Source organism: Gavialis gangeticus, unplaced genomic scaffold, assembly GCF_001723915.1.
Source record: "Gavialis gangeticus isolate Ggan-Ray unplaced genomic scaffold, GavGan_comp1, whole genome shotgun sequence".
Lineage (NCBI taxonomy): Eukaryota > Metazoa > Chordata > Crocodylia > Gavialidae > Gavialis > Gavialis gangeticus.
In genome coordinates, this window is record NW_017729014.1 from 8390481 (window position 1) to 8412756 (window position 22276).

The following is a 22276-nucleotide window of genomic DNA, read 5'->3' on the forward strand; positions in this document are numbered from 1 at the left end:
TGGGTTTAGCACAGGAAAATGAAGATCCTTTTTACTAAGAAAAAAAATCAACTTTGAAAAGCACTCTGAAATTCTCATACGGCCACGTGACAGGGTTAAAACGGTGATGGCTTCCTAAACGGGTGGAAAATTGCTGATGAAATGGCAACATCACCAGAGGGCTTCTACATTAAGAATCCCAAAGCCTGTAACAAGTCATTTAAAAATTGTGCATCAAGGGGGTTTTGTTTTGCTTTTAAAGGTTCGTTACAAAAATCTCATTAATAGTTTTAATACCAAGTCTGTATGATGTAATAATTTTAAATAGCTTATAACAAAAGTTTGTTTGCTTTTTTAAGTGTTCCAGCAAGCAGAAGGGCAACATAAAAAAGCACTGCCATGCTTGCTTTCCTTTTACTCTGATTTAAGTTGGATGATGCTGCTTGCTTGAAGTCTGCCAGTAGAAAATTTGCTGTGGACTCAAAAGTTTTAGTTTATAAACACTTCGTGTGTTTTAGGCACAGTAAGATGTTGTGCTATATGGATTGAAAAAGAGGTGTAATTCAGTGCTTCTGTTGTAAAGAGTAACATTTGCCCTCCATCTAATAAAGTCCATATTTATGGATGTGTGCGGAGATGAGCACACCTCCTCACACATGCACTTACACGCACACCCCACGCATCCTCCCTTACTGTGCATATACGTCATTCTGTATGTGTATTAGACAATGTGGTGTTTTCTTAGTTCTCAATGTTGTTTGTTGTGTTTTCACTGCTGGGTTGATTGCTTGATTTAGGCCACAGCTGTTCCTGAAGTTCCTTGACCACTTTTTCCAAGTGTTCCCGAGCCTCTCTCTCATGCAGCAGGTCAGCTCGGAGCTGCTCCCTATCAGCCTCCGCATGCTGAAGCTTAACTTGTAGGTCCTCGATCTAGAGCAAAGCACATAAGAAACAAGATTGTAGTACTGTGACTGTGGATTCAAACAAGTACTAGATAATTTGGGGCTTGATAACTATGCAAGTAGTTTATACAAACAGAAGAAGAATAAAGTACAGGCAGTCCTCGACTTACAATGTTTTGCACTTACAACGTTTATAAACTGATGCCCTGTTTCAACATTCTGACGTCAGTTTCAACTTTACAACTCTTGATCAGATGCCACGCCACACCAGCGAACAAGTTCACTGCATTGCTCATCTCCCTGGAGAACATCTGTCCAAACTTCCTTGGATACTTTTTTTAAGAAAGCAGACAAGTCTCCAGACAAACCTGCAGCCAGGACTCCTGAGAAGACTCCAGCCAAGAACATTTAAAAAAGTCCAACCAAGAGCCTTTCAAAAAGTCCAGCAAAGTCACCTCAAAGAAGTTCTTCCAAATAAATATGATTGCAATTTACAATGTAGCTATATTACTCATCTATAATTGATCGAGTACAAAATTCTGAGGTATTTTTGGTGAAAATAGGGTATCAGGCCTTGGTTCAGGAACCAATCCCCCATTTATAACATTGTTTCTTATGAGAAAATTGGTTCCGGGTTAGGTTTCAACTTAAGACATAGTTTTCAGGAACCAATTGTGTCATAAGTCCGAGGACTAACTGTAACTTCTTAAGGGATTAAGGATCATTGGTCAGGTAAAGAAGGTATTTTTTCCCCAGTACAGGCAAACAACTGGCCAAGTCGATTAATGGGAGCTGTTCCTTTTCACAGCATTTCAATACTAGATGCTGCTGGAGATTGAATACTACAGTGTGATGGGCCAGTGGTCTGATATGAATCACAGTCTTTAGGTACTTAACTGAAGTCCCAGCTAAGGTAGCTCTTGTGTCATTAAACTTTCAGGTAGGTAGCAATTTCATTTTGTAATGGCCGGCTAAATTATTCCCCCAAGCTGAAGTGATTCATTTCCATGAATTTTAGAAGACTTATTAGTGTGATTGTCCAAAGATGCATTCTTACTGGCCAGCTGGGTCTTTTAGACAGTCACAGCTGTGTCCCAGCACACAACAAAGACAACTGTGATCTCTTCTTGCATGCAGGAATCCAAACACCTTCTACGTTTAGAGCAAGGGGCTGCGAGGGTAGGAGGACTATCCCAGTTAAGCACTCTGTGGGGATGGGAAGGGAGGAAAAGAGAAGTAAGAGGACGGAGGCATGAGAAGTATTGATCAAGACTGAAAGCTGAACTGGCAGCTATTCAAATTCATTTTTTTTGAATGGAGGGAGAATTACAATTGATGGTTGGACTGTAGACTGATGCTGAAAAGACAGCTAGGCTTCTAGGGGCAGGAGTGGATCCAAACAGCCCTAGGAACCTGACACAACCAGTTAAGACCTAAAGAAGTGGAGGGGCTCTATTCAAAATCCAGGATCCAGGGCTTGCTGGTTATTCTGCAGTGGGAACATGGAGGAATGTACAGTAGTTTCAGAAAGCAAGCACTTGCTGAAGGACACTGTCTGCATTCCCGGGAAGGTCATGTGAACATCCTGAGCTCTCCCTTGGGCTCCGGGAGGAACCCAGGACTTCGCAGACTCATTCCTTTGTTCTATCTGTCTGACTCCACAGCCAGCAAGTGGAAGGAAAAGGGGCCTACATTGGCTTGTAAAATGTAAAGGGACAAGTATAATACAAGGCTGGCAGCATCAGCACTTGACAGAGACAAAAGAATAGCTTTCTGGGGCCAAAACGAAGTGTATCTTTGAACACCAGGTCTGAATTTGGTCCTTAGCACTGGGATAAGACTATGTAAGACTCGATTTGAAATGACCTTCAATAGGAGTTAGGTGCCTAACAATCTTGGGCTTCTATTGAAAAATCCAGCCCTGCGTTTATGGTCTTATCTTTTCTCATGCTTGTTTTGATGCTATTTCTCTCAAGACCAAACCTGGCAATAGAACTGTGGTTTACTGAAAAACAGTAAACCAAGAAAATGCAGATACACAGAAACTTCCTGTGCATGTTTGGCAGCTAAGAGTTAATGTCAAAGGACAGAGTTACAATTTGCAAGATACTTGGGTTGTTCCTAAGTGGGGCTGATTTGCTGATGGATCTTAAACTCCCAAGGCACTTTTGGAAACTCCACCTGAGGGCTCCTGACATTTTGGAATCTTGTGAGCCTTGATGCTAAACTTATCTTAAAAAAAGAAAAGGCCCACTACCACTGGGGAAGAAAATGTGGATGTCATAACATTAATTCAGGTCAAAACAGGGGAGGAACACACCTGCAGATCTGCAAGGTTCAAGCTGGTAAGGGAAGAGCTTATTTGTCTGCACTGGCTGTTGCTTTGTTTTTTTGCTAAAGTGGAAGTCAACTGCAGGTAACGCCCTGTGCAACAGTTCTCAGTCTACTTCTGTTTAGTCTGGACACTTCTTATCAGTGAGACATCCCGTGATGCTAGGGAGGAAGCCCGCATCATTTCCTGCTTCTGGTCTCCTGGTTAGACATGTCTCAGAGCAGTATAAGTGAACCACTCCCCTTCCCGTTATTGAGAGTGTGGGTTAGGAGAGTTTCAGGGGTTGTTGCTTTTTCTTTTTATAAAGTAACTCTTCAAAGGCTGGCAGTTAAGCTTCTGGGGGCATGACCAGCAATCCAGCTTCACATGGAGGACACACACACGCTGAATTTAACACCACACATTTAATAACTAAGCTGTTAGGTGTGATTTGAAGGGACCTCTTTAATATAAGTTCAGAGCAGTACAGGGCGTGTGAGAGAAATTTGGGGACCCAGTATGTCCTGATAGAGGGGATCCAGCTTGCATACTGGAATAGGAATTAGAGTGACCTGATTTTAGGAGGCCCCTGAGCTTGGGGCCCCCGTATAACCTTATCCTCCCTATTGCCCCACTCTTATAGGCCCTGTGTCAATAGACAACCTAGCTGTCTGGTAGTTGATAAGTTGCATGTCTTTTCTCTGTATGGGCCTAAATTTAACCAAGATCACTGGCTGCTTTCTGACTTTGGAAAGGGAGTTAATAAGAAGGGATGCACTCTAGCAGGAAGGAGGCAGGCTTGCTCACAGTGAATCTGCCCTGTCTCCCCGTGACCAGAAAACTTAAATTTGCCACTTTTCAACCAGACTTGGCACGATGACCACTGAGGGCAGTGGGAGGCACTGGGAGATGAAGGAGGGAGCAGGTCAGAGTAAAAGCCAGAGGAGGGCAAATGAGGCGAGGGAAGGAATTAGCCCTGTGAAGGTGCGCTGCTTGGGGCCCTATGGAGGGGGATAAAGCTGTGAGGGGGTTAATGAGGGATATAGAGCCTTGTTCTTTTATGTGGAGGTAGTTTTGGAGTAACTGGGTGGTTTTATTAGGAGGAGGGCAGGGGAGGGCCACATACTAGTTTGTCACACAAATCCAGGCAGGTGCCATTGAGCTCTCAGCTCAGCCTGTTCTGCAGGGTCATTTCAGGGGACTTGGAGCAGTGAATGGCCTTGCCTTCCACGTGCCCTACAACACCGAGACACAACGTGGTGGCTTAAGGGAACACAGGCTGAACTCTTGCTCCACTTGGCTTGGGAAGCTTTTAACATTTCATTAGAAGAGCATCTGGTGAGGATGGGGCAGGGTGAGGGTGATGGCGGTCAATTTATAGGCGTACAGATATGAGACGCTGGCAGACAAACAGTCCCACCCTCCCAGGACTTCTGCAGAAATTACTTCTGAAGTGTTTTCATTTGCTTAGATGGGCTTGTTTTCTTATTGTTCTAAGGCACATATAGATCCAATGCCTTTCCAGTGCAGCAGTCTGCCCATGCTTGGGCCTTAGCTCATCCTTTCCAACTGAATCTGCGGTTCCTTGAGATCTAATTTAATCTCCATGGAAATCCGATTAGGGAAAGTGACTTTGCCTAATATTCATACTGGGTGAAATCCACTACCGTGCACAGGGATGGCATGTGGCCTACAGAGCTGTAGTAGGACTGAAATGATGCTAACTGATGAGTTGGCCCTCTTTACAATGTGCATTTCAGCTGACGTGGATTACTAGCATCAAGACCCAGTCTGTGCTTGGCTGTATGTGTTACAGGGGCTCATGCCTGATAAGAAGGATGGCGTTCTGCTGCAGGTCCTGGGCTGGAGCTTAGGGTTTGTTTTGCTGTACTAGCTTTCCTGTTTGATTGCAAGGCACTCAGTCCCTCTGTGCCTCTTTTTCCCCCATCTTGAAAACGGGAGCGACAATTCTTCCTCACTTCATGGGGGTACTCTGTGGCCCAGATACCTATAAAAATAGGTTTCAGCTATATAAGTCAAGAGTATCTCTTGCACTAAACAGGCATTTAGCCTGAGGATGGGTACTACTGCAATTAGTCCTAGAAACTGGAAAAGAGACAAGCTGCTAATCCATCAGCTGTGAGGTCTGATCTTACCTGGGCAGAGTACTTGGCCCGCAGCCTGCCTGCTTCGCATCCCTTGTCACAAACCCGGATCTGGCGGGCTTGCTCTAGTTCCCGCTTTAACCGTATCCGCGACTCGTTGGCTTCTTTCATTTTTTTCTCATTCTCAGCTCTGAGGCGTTCAATCTCTTTCCTCAAGTTGCGCTTTGCTTCTGTCGCTTCTCTCAACTTCTCCTTCTTTGCCACACGCAGAAACTCCAGCTCCTGGAAAGTACAAGCAGGTGCAGAGACTAATGAGACCAAGACAGGCTCATACAAGAGTACAGCAAGGAAGGGAAAGTGATAGAGAGATGGATCCAAACCAGAATCCCAGACTCAAACGCCACGGGAACGTTTTACTGGTAGGAAAGCCTGAGCCTGAGCCTGAAATCTGACCCTGGGTTTGAATTTGCAAAAGTTCCATCCACTGGAACAAGCCAAAATCCTGAGGTGATGCACCATACACTCTGGGCTTTTAAAAAGCCAGCCAGGCCACATCCAAACTTTGCATTTACTGTCATGCAAAAGAGGACAGTTTCCAAGTTTGAACAGAAGCTAGCAGTGGAGGTACCAGCAATTTAACAACATGCACTACACTGGCCAAAACATTTCAGAACAGCAGTCAAATGAACCAATGCTAACGGCTGGCCATTAACTATAGGCACTAAACTGAGACAGCATGAACTTGAGACAGGTGCTGTCTGGATGGTCCTTTATGAAAATCAGAGCTGGTCAAGAAAGTGTTGGTAATTTACTAATGAAGTCAACAAATAGTTTTGATTTATCTACTGAGAAGTCCAAAAATGAGTGAGTTTTTCATGCTAAGCAGTTCTGCTTTATTATCTGTGTTTGTGTGCAGCCCTGGGGCTCCTGGCAATGAGCCAAAAGAATGCTCCATTACATTTAGGAAAACCTTTTTCTAAAAGCTAAGCTTTGTCCAGACTGTGCTGCCCTCTAACAACTATCCCTCTGCTGCCATCCAAATCCTTAGCATGAAAACTCAAACCCAAGTACGAGCCATTAAATCAGATTAATAATGGCATGGAAACACATAGAGCGAGGTAACAAACAATGTGGGGTGGGGGGAAGAGACATGTACGCCTGCGCACCTATTACTTGTGCTGCTGTTTAGCAGTCATGGCTTGCTCAGTGACTGGGTTTTTCAAAGGGTTAAATTGGATGAACTGTGATAGAACTTTTTTTTCCAGCAGCAGCATCAGCAACATTTCCTCTCTGCCAGAGTCAAACCCTCACAGTAACAGGCTTCTGTTAAGTAACACTCTGCTGTCAGGTCATGGGAAATTCACTCCTTTGACAATCTCACTTCCCAGCCAGGCCATTGTTAGCTCAACCTCAGCACTGGGGGTATGTAAGTACTTTCTGTGTATGTGGAATTGGAAAACCACAGCTGCCAAAATGGAAACTGATGGCCAGACATCATCCTCTCTGTGTACATCGCAGTCTTGCTTGATTAATTCCATAAAGCTCAACTCTTGATGTGAACTTCTTGTTCAATGCATAACTGGCTTCACTGAAACACAAGGAAACCAAGTGGCTGTCCCCAAGGTACCAAACTGAGTGAGCAGCTTGAGTTAAATAAAACAGCTGGACCTCCCTTCCCTCTGGACCACATGCTACAACCGAGACAGTATGTCAGTGTAGGGCAGTAGCCTGCAGAACTGCACCCAGTGCCATGAATCTAGCAGACTTTGGTTCAAAATATACTACCAGACATTTAGTAGTATCTCTCTCTCGCTTGCATTCCTCCTGTTGGGAAACTGGCAAGAGCACCTAGGTTTAATACTGTTTTCTAACCACGCAGAGCTTTAGTGCAAGCAGATCACATGTCTACCTGGAGCCCATCCCCCAAACCCTGGTGTCTGCTGGCTAACAGGAAAACCCTTACCCACTTTTGGCCAAGAGTCTGTTTCATCTACTCCTGGCTGTTTGCTAAATATAACTATCCCTTATTGTAACAAAGTAGGTTCCTGGTCCGTGGAGTGCAATGCATTATTAACTAACTTAAGCTCCAAATACACTGCTTGAAGAGGAGAGTGAAAAGCTCCCCTTGCCTCTCTGTGCAGCCACTGTCATTATGCCACCTGCTGCCATTGGCACCTAATCACCTTGTGTAAGAGGCCTGCACAAATAGGGAGGGGAAAGGCTTTCCACTGATGAACAGCAGGTTGTGTTCACTCATCCTGCAGGGCTTGGCACGTGCAAAATGTGGAGGAAGCTCAATACAGACTGGAGCACTCAACTTCTCGCCACATCTTGGCTCACTTGCTAAGTGTCTGTATGCCCTGGTGATACCTGCCTGGGCTGGACAGCAGAGGGATTTTACATAGTTTACAGTGCCATAAATAAGACAATCCTTCAGTGAGAGATTTTTGCTCTGAGAGGCTGGGAAAGCTTCCCAGTGCCACAAAAAATCTGATTTTGTTTTTAAAAAAAGAACAAGAAAAAGGGTGGGGGTGGATTCAGGTTCTTAAGCAGGAATGGGCGGTGGGTCTCAAAACATAAAAAACCTTCTCCTGCATAAACTGGCCTCCAAGTTGTGTTTTGAATCAGAACTCCTGGGAATGGTACTGCCATCGTGGGAAGACCCGAGAAGTGTTTTTAACGCAGAGCTAGCTGACTGGTTCGGAGATCTGCAGACAATGACAATAAGAAGCTATTTTGCATTTTACCTGGTGTAGGCTGCGTTTAGCCTGCAACGCAGCATTTAGTTTCTCCTCCTGCTTAACTCTCATTTTAACAACTTCATGAAGGAATTTCTCTTTGGCTTCTTTAGTGTCCAGACCACTGTCCAGAGCTTGCCGTAGGTGCTCCAGTTCGGCTTCCAATCCACTGCTGTGAGAGTCAGCATGGGTTGCAACCTCAAAAGAGTTGCTGGCTGTGGCTGGGGGTTGCATTCCCGGCGAGCTCATGTCCTTTGCAGAGCTGGATGAAGTGAAGGATGGGGAGGACAGCGAGGACAGAGAGGAGGTAACTAAAAATAAAACCAAAAACATCCAAACATTAGTGAAAACCTGGAATTAAAAAGCCTCTGAAAAGAGGAGCATCTCAATCTGTAAGTTACAAACAAAAAGGAAAGGAATATTTTTATATGCTGATATCTGAGGTAGGACAAAAATACAAACGACTTCCAAGTCCAAGGCTACAACTTGGCTTCCAGCAAGGGCAATGGGAATTTTGCCTGCTCCGGGACTTTGGGGTTCAGCCAACCAGGCTCTTAAGTGCATGCAAATTCTCTGCACTCCCTGGTCAGAAAACCTTGCCAAAGCACTGGGGAGAACTGGATGAGGAAGTCCCATTATTCCCTGTGGATGAAGTTCACTCACGTAACGCACTACAGCATAAACTCTGTACGTAGATTAAGGACTGATCCTCCACCCACTGAAGCCAATGGCAAAGCTTTCATTGACCTGAACGGGACACTCGATGCCTCAACCCTCATGACGGGAACGAAGTGGAACTTGACATACATAACTGAGTGAAATTCAGGGAACCGACACAGATGTAGCAGTTGTGTGCCTGAGCCCCCGGATACCAAACTGAAGATCTGCCACTCAGGGCCATATTTTCCTTCTGCACCTCAATTCCACAGTCGACGCCGTGCGCAAGCCAGCTTTTTACAGGCCAAACATCTCCCTCCGCGTGGAAGTAAACCCCAGGCCATGTTTTGAGAGCAGTTCCTGCATCAGCTAGCAAAGCACCACAGGTTTTCTATTCAAATGTCATACTGTACTTATCCGCACAGCCCCTCCCCAGTTCAGTGCCACAGATTCAGGTTTTGTGGAAGCATTTGAGGCATGGGCTTTTGGGGGGTAAACCTCCAGTAAAAATATCACATGCAGGTTTGTAGGTGTTAATTTCCTGTTTTTCATTATTGTGTAAGACTGGGCTTTTCCTAGGTACCCAAGGCAGTTATGTCGGTTCTCAGGTGACATGAATCAAAATGGGGTTGAGCACCTTTGGGATCTTGTGGAAAACTCTACCCAAGATTACTGGGGTGGGGAGAAAAATGAAAGGCAAGTGCAACAACTCACACTTACATTCCTCTCTGGTCTCTACTTCAATTTCTGCTTCTGATTCCTTGTCCTCTTCGGTGGTGGTGACAGTGGCCACTGGTTCTGGAACCGCTGGGGTGTCTGCATGCAGCTTCCTTTTCCGGGGCTGGGCAGGGCTGTTCAGTGGCTCGTTGCTCCGTGACACCACTGTGGCACATGGGGAATTGCTTACAATCTTCTGTTGAGCAGGAGGCGCGAGTGCCACATTGGGAGCTATGGCACTCTCAAAACTTTTGTAGGAATAAAAACTGCTGAAAAAGGGAGAGGTAAAACACTGAGTTGTCTTGCCTTTAAAGTGCCTCTTAATCAAAGTGTTATGCACAAATGGCCAGGTCCTCAACTGACACGACTCAGTGGATTTCTGCTGATTTCAGCCTTCATTTACATCAGCTGAGGATCTGGTCTAATCTCTGTACTGGTTAGGTGAGCCACAGTTCTGAACGCAGAGGAGAGATTTACAGATATACCCTCCTTTCACTGTGGTGAACATTATAGTTTCAGTACTACATACGGTGCAAATACAAAAGAGGTTGGAGACTCAAGTCTCCAAAAAGTAAATCCTATTTTACGCTTATGTATCTGGCACTTTACTGATTTTTTCAAGATGTTGAGCTTTTACTTTTACCCACCCACAAATGTCTTGCAACCTTAGAGATTGCACATCTTGGAGAAAAGCCATGAGAGTGCAAACAATGTACTGCAGCATATAATTTATTTCTCCACATGGCAAGTATTTGAGTGCATATATATTAAATTACATCCAAAAAACATGTTAAAAGGCATCACTGTTGCAATGTCAAGCACTCTAAATTTAGGAAATGCCAGAATTAAGGCTGTCCATGTAACCTGAAGTCAGCTCCCCTGTATATATTCAGTATGACAAAATCTTTAATTACACACTGAAGTTTCATTAAGCATGTACAAACTGAATTTTTTCAGAGGCTTCTGAACTGGTCAGATTTCTTCCAGGGACAGGAAATGGCACATTCTGACACAAGTGTTACTCCCAGCTAAATTCCAAGCCTGTTCAGGTTTCTCAACAAAACTGTTGAGCCTCCCCCCTCCCTCCCCTTTTTTTTTTTAACATGAGCCAATGTATTTATGCATTTTCTAGAATCCCTTCTCAAAAACACCTGCATCTTTTTAGTTGAAACATGTCTGGGGGGAGCCATTAATTTAGCCTGAGGCAGGCACCTTGCAGGAAGATTATTAGCCCAAATAGTTCAAATTTCACAAAGTTACCAGCAAATAAAAATGACTATTTAAAATGGAGTGTCAGACAACTTTAAGTATAGACACAAACGTTCCTGTGCTGTGCACATGTAGAGACCTGTGCATGAAAAGAAATGAAACTGTACAGAAAGGAAAGCAAGTAACAAACACCTACACAGCAAAACCCACGAAGGCTGGGGACCACTGTCCTGGAGCATCTGCACAAAATCACTGTGCACCTTTGCACCATCAGATTAGCTCACGGAAAGACCTTTCATTTTACAGTCTTTCATGGGACATCTCACTCATGAAAACCCACTTGCCAGTGATACCACGTCAAAGGAAATACCCAGCAATCTGACAGATCTTTCTGAAAGAGAAAAGTCTGCAGCTGCCAACTTATCTCCCATTTGATTCATGTCTTCTTACCTGTCTCGCATCAATGTGGGAAGATGTGTTGAGAGGTCTTTCTCGTTTGTTGAAACAGCAGGGGACCAAGGCCGGAAAGCAGAGAGTCGCTGACGGGGGTGGACGCAGCCAATGCTCTGCAAGGGAAGAAAAAGAAAAAGGAACGACATGAATGAAAATAGGTCAGCGTTACCCATATCTTCTCTAAAAGTATAAACTGCAGCAGAGAGAGGCTGGGAGCGTGTGCGTACACATGCATGCATTCTGTTATCTCTAACCCAATTCCCAGGCCAGGTTGGCTTACTGGACTTAATTGCTTAGCAGCTTTCACTGGAAGAGCTGAATTGGATTAAATTTAAAATACTATACAGGCGGTGCTTGCCAATAAATAATATGTGGTTTGCAAGGGAACACACGAGGCTCCTGGGTCTTTCAGAATCCCTGTTCCTCCAAAGCATGAACAAACTGCTTGCTTCATCTCACAGCGAGGCCAGGGCTCAATGAGAGATGGCAGGAAAAATGGGAGGACAGGAAAACTCACTGCTCTTCAGGGAAAGGAGGGAAGGTCTTGGATTTAGGAGGCTTGGGCCAAAGTCATCCCTTGTCTTGCTCTACTGGCCTCAGTAGAAGGACACCAAGTACTGATTTTATCTGTCAACTTTGAACAAAACTGTGTTAAGAGTCACCTTGTTAGATGAAGTGGACAAGGACCGTAACCAGCTGGACTGCTTTTCCTTCTCACTTGAATTTGGAGACTGAGAAGTAGAGTCATCTATTTTGGGTTTTTTGGAAGCAGGAGGATCCGAAGGGACCTAAAGGGAAGAGGCGGGAAAAAGGGCAGAAATTTAATAATTACTCTTTTCAGTAATTTTAGTGCCAGGATAAAAGGCAAAGCAAACTTGATATTTAAAACAAATATTGATCTTTTCTGCGGCTTCTTTAAATGATCCGTCACAGCCACAAATGGAAGAGACAAAGGGACAGAGACAAATGTAAACCACAACACAATGCTGCCTTCATTCATTCATTAGAAATAGGAATGTCACAAAGTTTATGATACAAGGGCTAAAATGAAGCAGAAATATAATTGAGCCATTCACACCATACTGCCGGGAGACATCTGCCTTTTTTATTATTAGTGTATGCAGAAAGGTGAGTTTTAATGTGGTTTCTGAATTGGAAAGTGTATTTTAAATGAGAACAGAGCAGACTTTGTTATTCTGTTTGCAATGGTTGTTATGCCGATGACTTCACTACCCCACAGCTGCAGTGGATTCTGGGGGCGCTGCCAAGAGCTGCTTTGCCTTTTCCACAAGTGGCTCAGCTTGGCCTATAAATCACCCTCAAGCATAAGAAAGCCCTTTGGCAAGCAGGACGCCTTTCCTTCAACACTGTGAAAGAATAAAATTCCTACAACCCCAGTGTGGCTTGCAAAAAAATTGGTAACTACTGGTTTAACTGGTACACTGGGGATACCAGTTTGAAGCTCAGCCAGCACAAACAAGGCTATCAGGTGGGAGGGAGAGGGCTCCGGACCTCATTCTGCATCAAGAGTACAAATAATAAAACAAGAACGCACCAACTTTGTTTCTATTCCTGTCTTTCTTTCTGTAAGTTGGTAAGCTCATTGGTTTTCCATAGTTGTGTCCAACAAGGCAGTAATTAAGGCAGCAGCACCATATGGCTATACCCAGTATTAATAACCTATACTTTCACAGAACTTTCCATCCGTTCATCTGACAGCACTTTAAACAGATGGGCAAGTATCACTGCTTTTCTTTTACAGACAAGGAAACTGAGGCACACAAGCAGTTAATGGTATTTGGGTGTCCAATATGTGGCACTCTGAAGGGGCCTACTTGTCAGCGGGTGGAACGCAGCACTGTCTGGAAATGTCAGACACTCGCATGCAGAGCCCTCCCTAAAGAGCACTCACTGTGGAGTGCTGTGGTTAAGAGATTGATCCAGAAGTCACACTAGGAGCAGGGAGAGCTGGGATAAGAATATGTCAAAAGACCCTCAGTCCCTTAGCCGCAACCACCCTCACCAAACTGTGCCAATACCGAACACGCTGCTTTGCCCACCTCAATTTGGAGCTAACTCTTGCAGAAAGGTACACGAGCAGTCTACTGTTTTTATGGGTGGCAGGGCAGCTTTGCAAAGCTGCAGCTCCAGCCAACCGGTATCTAGTTAATGCCAGTTCATCTGGCAGCCTGCACCGCTACGATGGCTTCCATGGCCCAATAAGTGCTGTAATGTACCCAAAATGGGTACAGATCTCTTACTAAAGCAATCTCTGGCATGCGGGAGGCTGGGGCAGCTTTCATACGTAGCAGATGATGCAGAATGACATGGGTGTGTATACGTGTAACCATGAATACAAAATTAGCCCGTGCCGAACGCCAGCTTTGATTTGCAACGGCTTCTCTGGGCGCCGCTTCAGCGTTCCTCCGTTTCTCTGTGTCCGTTCCGAAATCAGCTGTGGCGCAGCCCCTCGCACGTACCCTGCGAGGAAGGGGCATTGCTGAATGCCTAGTGCAGAAAGCACAGGACGGCGTGTTGGAAAAGGTTCACTTGTGCTTTCCGAGATACGCTCTGTGCAGAAGTGGTGACGGCATCAGAAAAGTATTTGGCAACTGACTGCCAATCCCAGCCCTATCCACTGGGGATGGTGAGCAATGTGGGGAGGGGAGCTGGGGTGGAGGGGGGAGGAGAGGGACCTGGAATGAAAAAGGCAACAGGTGGCAAGACTTAACATGGAGACCCGTCCCCTACAGGGGAGAACGCTCTGCTCAGGCAGGGCTGGAGACAGCCACTCTGGGCCCTAAACTAAACACACAGAGATAATGCCATAATGGGATTTGTACCACAGGTCAAGTGTAAAAACAAACAGCACTGGGGAAAGGGGAGGAAAGTGTCAAGTCTTAAAGGGGCTTGAAGGGAGAGATTTAACTCTGAACACGCTCATTTACATGTTTAAAGGGACGGCACCTCTCCTGCTTTCCCCTCCTCGCCCTTTCCTTTTTTTCTTAAAACCAAACTGACATCCAAGGCAGAGCTGCAAAAACTGGAGCGGCCAAGGGAAAGTCTGCGACCCCTCGGTGCTGATCCGTTCCTTTGTGGGTGAGCCGCGTCAGGAAATCCCAGTTAAGGGTGACGAAGCGAGGAAGCCTCCTGCCCCTCTGCCCTCTCTACAAAGGAAGTGGTAGGGCCGGGGGAAGGGGGGAAGCAGTATCATCTCCCGATATGCGGCAATACAGTGAAAAGCCATCACCTAATGGGTAGGTCACTGCACTGGGACACAAGGGACCTAGGTTTGTGTGCTGGTATGACCACAGAGCTGACACATGAGCTCAGGCACATCAAGTTCACCTCCCTTGTACCGGCCACCCTATCCCTGCCTTGCCCACTTGGATTACTCACTCTTCTGGGCATGAGCTACTTTTCAAGTGGCAGCAGCCCCATGCGTAATAGGCCTTGAGATACTGCTATAACACTAACAACCGATTCCTCCCTGCCTGTGACAATAAATGCTTTTGTGAAATACTGAACTTAGCACCAACAGCGTTCAGCAAGAAATCAGAACAAATTGTTGAAATCCAGAGAGCAGTGAGCTGCTGTGCCAGGCTGCATGCACCACTCAGCTGAGTCCTTCCTCTCATTACCTTCTTATCTGTCTGGGCACCCACTGAAAACGTTTCCCCCCTCTTCACTAAGATACGTTCATTCAACCGCTTCTGAAGTCTGCAGTCTTTGCATGTCAAAAATGGCTCTGGCTTTTCAAACCGGTCCACCAGTGACCGGCCACACAATAGGCAGGTAATGCAGTCACCTGAGTCACAAAGCACGTTGTTGTATGCCTTTTATCCTAGTAGGAGATTTGTTTTGCAAAGCCGAGCCTTTGGATGAAAGAGGCAGAATCTAATCTTCTCATAACTACAAGGGAGCACAAACAACAACTCAAAACCTGGGAGTGAGGCGGTGGAAAATTACAAGGGAAAGCCCATGAACACCCCTGCAGTCTGGCCATACCAAAATGCAAAAAATATGACTGTGCGTGAAGAACAACCAACCCCCGCTCCATTTCCACGACATTCACAGATTACACCCTACCCTAGGACAGACTCTCAGCTAATAGCAACACTGACAAAATACCAATCTGTCACCTTCACCGTGACCACAGCTGCCAGCATGGCAAGACACAGCACAGCGGTGGATGATCATTCTTTCTGCCCTCAAATATATTACACAGACACGATTACGAAATTAAAATACAAAATTAAAAGTCTGGAGCAACTTTTAAACACTGCTTTTTACCAGTTCTTATAAACAATCCACCTCCCAGGTTCTGGTAAGAGCTTGAAGGAGGTAGAAACAGCTCTTTCTTAACTTTTTCCCTTTGCCTGCATTGCACAAGACCAATGGGTTCTCGCTGTATAATTCATGTCAGTTGTGTGAAGCTACTTGCTGCACTAAGGTCACTCATGAGACTAGCTCTATATAAGCAACCTCTTGTTATAAAGGAACTTAAAAACATTGTGGGAAGCTGACAATTATTTGCTTTTTAACAAGCATTTGATTTTTGAGGAGAAGAATACAGAAAGAAAGACTGGGGAAATGCTGGGCCTAATATCCTTGCTGGCTCTCTTTAAACTCAAACTGGAATTAATTAGGTTAATTTGGATTCTGGCCAAATGGGATCACATTTGACATCAGGCCAAATTCACTAGCTTGATTAGGTATGGTATTAACAAAGCATGAGATCAATGGAGATGATTTCTAATCCTCTGCTTCTCAGAAAAGACACCAACTCCTTAATGCCAAACAATAAAAACACTCAGCAGACAAGACAATACATGGCAAGCCAGCATGTCATGCACAGGTTCCTTTTTAAGGCAGCATAGTGAGAAAATTTGGACCTAAGAGTACAAAACTGTCCAGGAATTTGTGTGATCATTCATGGGTGCTCTCTCTGGAGTTGGCAGGGCCAACAAACATCTTTCCCTCATCACGTTGCTCTCGTTTTTATCCTGTTTCCAGCTTTGCGCATCTGGGCTGAGCAAGTGATTTTTGGTACCCAGGCTCCTTTATTCCCCAGAGGTTATGCTACATAGTGCAAGGAGTGCTGTGTGCATATAAGGCACTTTATGATATCCACTGGAGTAGTGGTTCGCAACCTTTTTAGACTCAAGGTATGCCTGGATAGATTTGCAGCACCCCTTGGAAAAGGCCAGCTCTTAGTTCTCTTTTTTTCTGACTCCAGAAAATAATAGAGCAGTTTTGTTGTTGCAAGGAACTCAGAAAGGCCACATCTATCGATTTCTATTTGAAGTCTCTGGGTTTATCTTGTGAATCGTGCTTGCAAACCTAACAGTCCTAACATTGTACGGCACCCTTGAAAAGATCTCAAGGCAACCCCGGGTGCAGTGGCACCGTGTTGAGAATCACTGCACTAGGGAATAAGCTAAGACCACTCCAGACAGGGCAGTACTTTCCTACTGTGGGGAAGAACGACAGTCAAAGCATCTTAGGTGCTGAAGCCTCTAGGAGCTGTAGGCAGTGCCACAACATGCTCACTCTGGCCTGGGGTCCAACATAATGTTTGATCCCCTCTTGCTTACAAAACCAGCTGTGTGCTACACGAATTCTGCCAATTCACACAGGGTGAATGATGGCAGCCCTGGAGTTTAATTTGCCTCCTTGGAAAAGAAAGTGTTGTGTCTTGCGGTGTCAGAAATGCTAAAGTAGCTGCCTAAAACAGGGGATGCTTGGGATCATGTGCAAGGATGACGGTCATGGTCCTTAGCTAAGTGACAGAAACACATGAATTCGCCTATCAGACCACAACTGACGGACCCAGCTCTTGTCTGTCATGGTATCCACTAGCAAGCATTTCAGCAACCATAGAGAGGTTTACCTGGTGTTAAGAAAAAAGGAAGATGGGCCAATGTGAACCTGGCTTTGATTTTGGGGATAAATGAGCTTGGAGCCAAGCAGGGCTGCACCTGCCTGGGAAATACGGGGCTTGGGAGTCAGTTCCCAGAGCGGAAAAATCCATTCTTCCCCATTCAGCCCCAAATGTCCCCTTTGCTGGGTCTAATCCTAACCTGAGCCTCAGCCTCACGTTCACCTCAAATCCCAAAAGCCTAAAGCAGCCTCTGCTCTCCAGGTTAAATGGGGGAAACTCCTGTATGCCGCCCAGGATTATTACCCTTTCCCAGGCTAGGTGTGAATGCAGCACCCCCATGGCTGGGAGAGCACGAGTGAGAAAAGAAAAACTTCAGGCTTTTGCTCTTTGAGTTCAGTGATGCAGGGCAAGCCTGGCCACTGTGGCTATTATTGTAGCTTTGAGAAGATCTGACAGGCTGGGAGCAGGTGCAGTGACCCACACTGCATGGGGTTACCGATTCATCTCTGCACAGAAACGAGGCAGTTAAAGGGAAAGAGCACGCTCTGCGCACAGGCTCTCAACAGGCCAACGGGATCTATCTATTCCCCAACCTTAACCCTACCCTTTCAATGGAGCTTAAAATAGACTAGGGACATGGGAACAGTATCAAGAGAAATTGCTTTATCTTACCTGACTGGAAATGTCTTTCAAGGGCTAAACCCAGCTTCATCTGACCACAGAGTCAAAAAGAGTGGGACTCGCCTTTCTGTTGTGTGCCAGTCATCCCAAATCACTGCTCTGGGTACAAGGGGAAGCCGGCTTCGCAGAGGGGACAGTTTTCCACCTTGACTAGGCAATCTAAGCCCTACGTCAGCCTGCTGAGCTGAACCTCTGCTAAGTACAGATGAAAGGCTGCTGTTGTGGCTGGGCTGCATCGGCTCCTCCGCCGCCCTGTGCTTCTTGCTGCACAGCAGCCTAATAGGGGAAGAGCGCGGGGCCAAGCAGCCAGCTGGCCCCCGGGGTGGTTCCCTGATTGCTCCTGCCTGAGGCTGCCTCTCCAGGGTTAGGGCTCTGCAGAGCTGGCAGCTGGGGCTGAGGGCTCTGGCAGAGGCTTTTGATGTTAACTCATCAGCCAGCAAACAAGCAAAATGCACATGCAGAGATAGGAACAGAACCAGCACACCCAGGTCTGACGTGGGAGCAGGCACTGCTGAGCCACAGGCTCTTCTCTTCCTGGCCTGTGACTCGGTGGCACAACGGGGAGGCTTCCTAGAACCTGAGACGGCGGGGAGCTGCTTGTTCCCCTTGGGCTCACTGAAGTTTTTACATTAGGCCCTCAATGGCTAAAAGTTAGGCCCAGCCCAGGTCGGGTCCAAACTCAGGGCCAGCTCCTTCATAGGAAACATTAGCTACAACGCAATGATACAGAGCTTCACGCTGGGATTCTCTATTCCTTTCCTAAGTTGCTCAGCTCTACACCCCTGACGCAGGGCTGTACCTAAAAGGTTTAGGCTTCTCCCCACACAATAATTTTGGATATGGAGGACTTGAAAAGGCAACACAGTGGACCAAGCCTTTGCACATTAACAGGCACTTCCTATACATGCATCTTTTTACATAGACAGGGTGAGTGCAGTAGACAGTCAAACCTATGTCTTATCTGTTTTGCAGGGGTGTAGATCAGGAGTTGAAGTCTCTGAAGTTACAACTGCATAAAACTAACAAACTTAAAATCAGGGACAAGCCCATAAATCCACGCATAGCCTGATACTGCTGTGTTCAGGTTGCTGGTTTTGCAGCCAGTCTGCAAAAACCGAAGTTCAGTTATACCATGAGAAAGGGTGGAGCTTCCTGTTTCAGCAGCTATTCAGTCAGGGCGTGAAAATTAAATAAATTTCTCATTAAGGGTAGAAACCGCAAGACCAGACGCCAGTCTGAGACCGTTTTGGTAAAACCTCAAAGGCGGGCATCTTGGGGGTTAGAAACGTGTCAGACACTGCCAGAGAAACATTCTTTAAAAATAAAGCAGCAAGCAGCTGAAGAATGACAATATGTATGCTGGCATCCAGTGGTATCCAAATGGGTGAGCAGCAGTACAAGGCAAAGTTGTGATCCAGTTAAAGATGCATGCCTTTGCAATGCTGTAGGAAAAAGCTGGCCTGCACCTGCAGCCACTCCAAAGGCCAGTGAAGTCAACAGTCTTTCCACTGACTTAGTGGATCCTGGCTCAAAATTGGTGAGCGACTGAAAACTAGTTGTGGGTGGGGAGGTCTGGGCCAAATGTACATTAAAAGAAATCACCTCCTCTCACTTTGCTCATTTATCCCAAGGCAACTTGTGATCTAGACACACAGCTGTGTCTTAGAGGGAGCTTGAAAGAGCTGCAAAGAAAGTGCAGCAATCTGTTGGGCACAGTCATGCATGTATCTTAAGGCGAGAGCATGCCTTCATGTAACTTAGTGCCAAGCTCACAGGTAGGGAAAGTGGATTCAGGAGGGGCACTGAAGTGGGACTCAGCCCACCTGGGTTCAGTTCTTCATTTTGCCACTGACTTACCATGAGATCATGGGGAAAAGATCACTTGATGCAAACCCCAACTAAACACCAAAAGGGGCTCACACTCCCGAGTGCTGAGCGGGAAGGGTGGAGCTGGCTGTCACTTCTCATTTTGTAAAGAGAAGGACTTTGCTCTCTAAGTGTGGCCAGGCCACAACGCTTCACCAGAACCAGCTTTCTTTCTGGGGTTTTTTTTAATACCACTGCCACCCCCACGCCCTCTGCCCCCAGGCAGAAATTCAGTAGCCAAAATGCAAAACCCCATGAGAGTCAGCTCTAATCTTCCTTTCCAGGCATTTACACTGTGCTTGTTGCTGTGGTATCTGAGCGTGAAATGTAGCACAGAAGCGAGCTGCTTGTTTGACTCAGCAAACTGGGTGTTCACCCTTATCAGGATCAAGCTCCCAGCCCCTTGCTACTTACTGTAAGAGTGCTGTGGAAAGGAGAGTAAGCGATCACATGTTATCACTGAGTGTACCTTAAAGGGGCCCCCAGATGTCTGAATTTGTTTTGCCAGGAAAAAAAGGCCCTGGGAGCCTCTAAGATGCACAGTATGCAGCCAGAGCTAGCCCAAAGAAAGGCCATGAGTGTTCAACCCCAACTGGGAAACAAGAATATTTTAAGAACTCGTCCCTCCATCACCTCTGCGCTGTCTAATTAAAACAGGGGTGTCAAAGATATGTCCTGCGGGTCACATCCAGCCTGTGAGGCCCTATCATTCAGCTCCTGGTGCTGTCTCTAGGTCTGGTGTGCGCAGAACCACCCCGCACGCAGGGTTTGGGATGTGCGCTGCACGTGCACTACATTTCAGCCAATCCAGGATGCATGCTGCATGGGGTGCCTGCTCCAGCTGGTCTGGGACCCATGCTCCTCACCTCCCCGCTCCCAGCTGCTCCACGTGCAGTGCGGGTCCAGGACTGGGTACAGTGGGTACTGCATGTGGCCCCACACAGATGTGGTGTGCAGTGTAGTCCTGCACTAGCCAGAACAAACTGTGAGCGTGTTGCATTCGACAAGCAGGGCAAGGCATTCACTTGACCATGGACCAGCCCTGCCACACTCAGCTGGCTCATGGGACCAGATGAGTCTGACACCCCTGAATTAAAATAAAACCAGTCAAAGAAATCATCTGACAGTTTTTCAGGAAATATTGAAGTAGAGAAGGGAACTGGGAGACACGACTTATAAGCTCTGCTACTGATTTACTGGATGACCTTAAGCTAGTTACGTACACTCAGGTGACCCACATACAAATTGGGGATTTCTCAAGGATGTTTTGAGACTTAATACCTAATTAAACAGAACCTTTACTTGAAGGGGATACAGACATGTCAACTATTATTAAGCGCCGTGACGTTCCAGTAACTGATATGCAGTCCCTTATCCTGCTTACTCCCCTAACAGTACATTTTAAAGGCTGCTCAGAGCCATTCAGGTATTTTGTCTCATACACAGCGACAAAACTGCACTAACCACAGCACTTTGGGAAGGTGTGCCATATCTTCCTGGCAAGTGCTCAAATGTACTCCTTTTGCTCCCAGGAAACATGGGGGCTTGAAAAACAGATTATTATCCATGCATTTTTATGAACCATGGTCTGGACTCTCCTCTCACTTTGACAGTGCAAATCAGGAGTAGCTTTGCTGAAGCCAGCGGAGTTACAGGTGGATCAAATCAGAGTAAGGCAGAGGAGAACTGAACCCTGCATACTCAGTTGTGAACCAACTCCTGGAGAACCCCAAACTGGAGTATTTTAGCTTCAGGTTCCCCTTCATCCAAACCCTTTAAAACCTTTACACATGGGCTAGCTGAAACACTTGGTTCCTACAGCTTCCTACAGCCTCTTTGCAACACGCCTGGCAGTGATTAATAAGATATTAAAGAGCTTCTATCAAGAACTACACTTTCACATGGACTGCAGAAAAATATTTAGTCTGATGCCGATTGATAGCTATAAACGACTTGTCTCGGTGTAAGAGTGAGCGCAGAGCACTGGCGGAAGATTTACTGCATCCCTACTGTATACATTTAAAAGAGAAAAACCTACCACATCTAAACATCAGTTCTAGGAAACACTTACTACAATCTTTGGGGGTTTTGTTATGATGTTTCTGGTTTCAGTGGCAAGAGGCCAGACCGTCACAGCACAGAGCTCTCTACCTCCCCTCTACAGCCCTGATGGAAGCAGAGAATATTCATTCTACCCCATCATTTTGGGAGGCTTGATGACATGAAGTATTTGCTTTGTAGTCCTGCTTTTCCCAACACGGTTGCTGGCTGCCACCATGTCGCCCCAAGTCTGACCTGTGGGGAAATCTTTGCAAACCGCAGCTGAAAGCACTTCAGAGTGCCCTTTACACAGCCCAGCAAGCCAATGCATCTCCCTGGAACTAACCTGCTATCCCTCCTGCTGCTGACCCGACCTGGATTTGTTGTCCCGACTCCCAGAGGGAGCATCTCCAGGTTGATCATAAGCCTTGTTTGACTCGACAGTAATGCAAATACCACCTGCCAGCCAGATTCAGCCAAAGAAAGTTATGCAAGATGCAGCATCTTAGTCATACAGTAAAGGTTCATCTCATGGATCTGGGAACAAAGGGGCTAATTCCCCGCTCACTTATATCTGTGAACTCCTCTGACCCCAATGAAGCCACTCCATGATTTATGCCTGCATAAATGTGAAGGAAGTCCAGCACATTCAGCTTCCCACAAATAACCCCCTCTTCCTTCTTCCTTACTTTCTCAGTCTAATACAATTCCCTAAAGAGCCCCCCCCCCCCCCC

The 22276-nt window shown here is 46.1% G+C and overlaps 1 protein-coding gene across 4 annotated transcripts in view; it reads right to left on the bottom strand.

The window, feature by feature from the left end:
• Positions 1 to 330: 330 nt before the first annotated feature.
• SKI (SKI proto-oncogene) overlaps positions 331 to 22276 on the bottom strand; it is a 202544-nt gene continuing 180598 nt past the window's right edge. Inside the window, exons 2-7 of one of the 4 annotated variants that reach the window (XM_019511682.1) lie at positions 11734 to 11859; positions 11069 to 11184; positions 9413 to 9675; positions 8045 to 8346; positions 5349 to 5579; positions 331 to 909 (exon numbers count right to left, since the gene is read on the bottom strand). In XM_019511682.1, coding sequence (XP_019367227.1) covers positions 721 to 909; positions 5349 to 5579; positions 8045 to 8346; positions 9413 to 9675; positions 11069 to 11184; positions 11734 to 11859 — 1227 coding nt within the window. In that variant the 3' untranslated portion in view covers positions 331 to 720. Of the gene's footprint in view, positions 910 to 5348; positions 5580 to 8044; positions 8347 to 9406; positions 9679 to 11068; positions 11185 to 11733; positions 11860 to 22276 lie in introns of all 4 variants that reach the window. The other 3 variants (XM_019511680.1, XM_019511681.1, XM_019511679.1) reach the window with 3 other exon arrangements.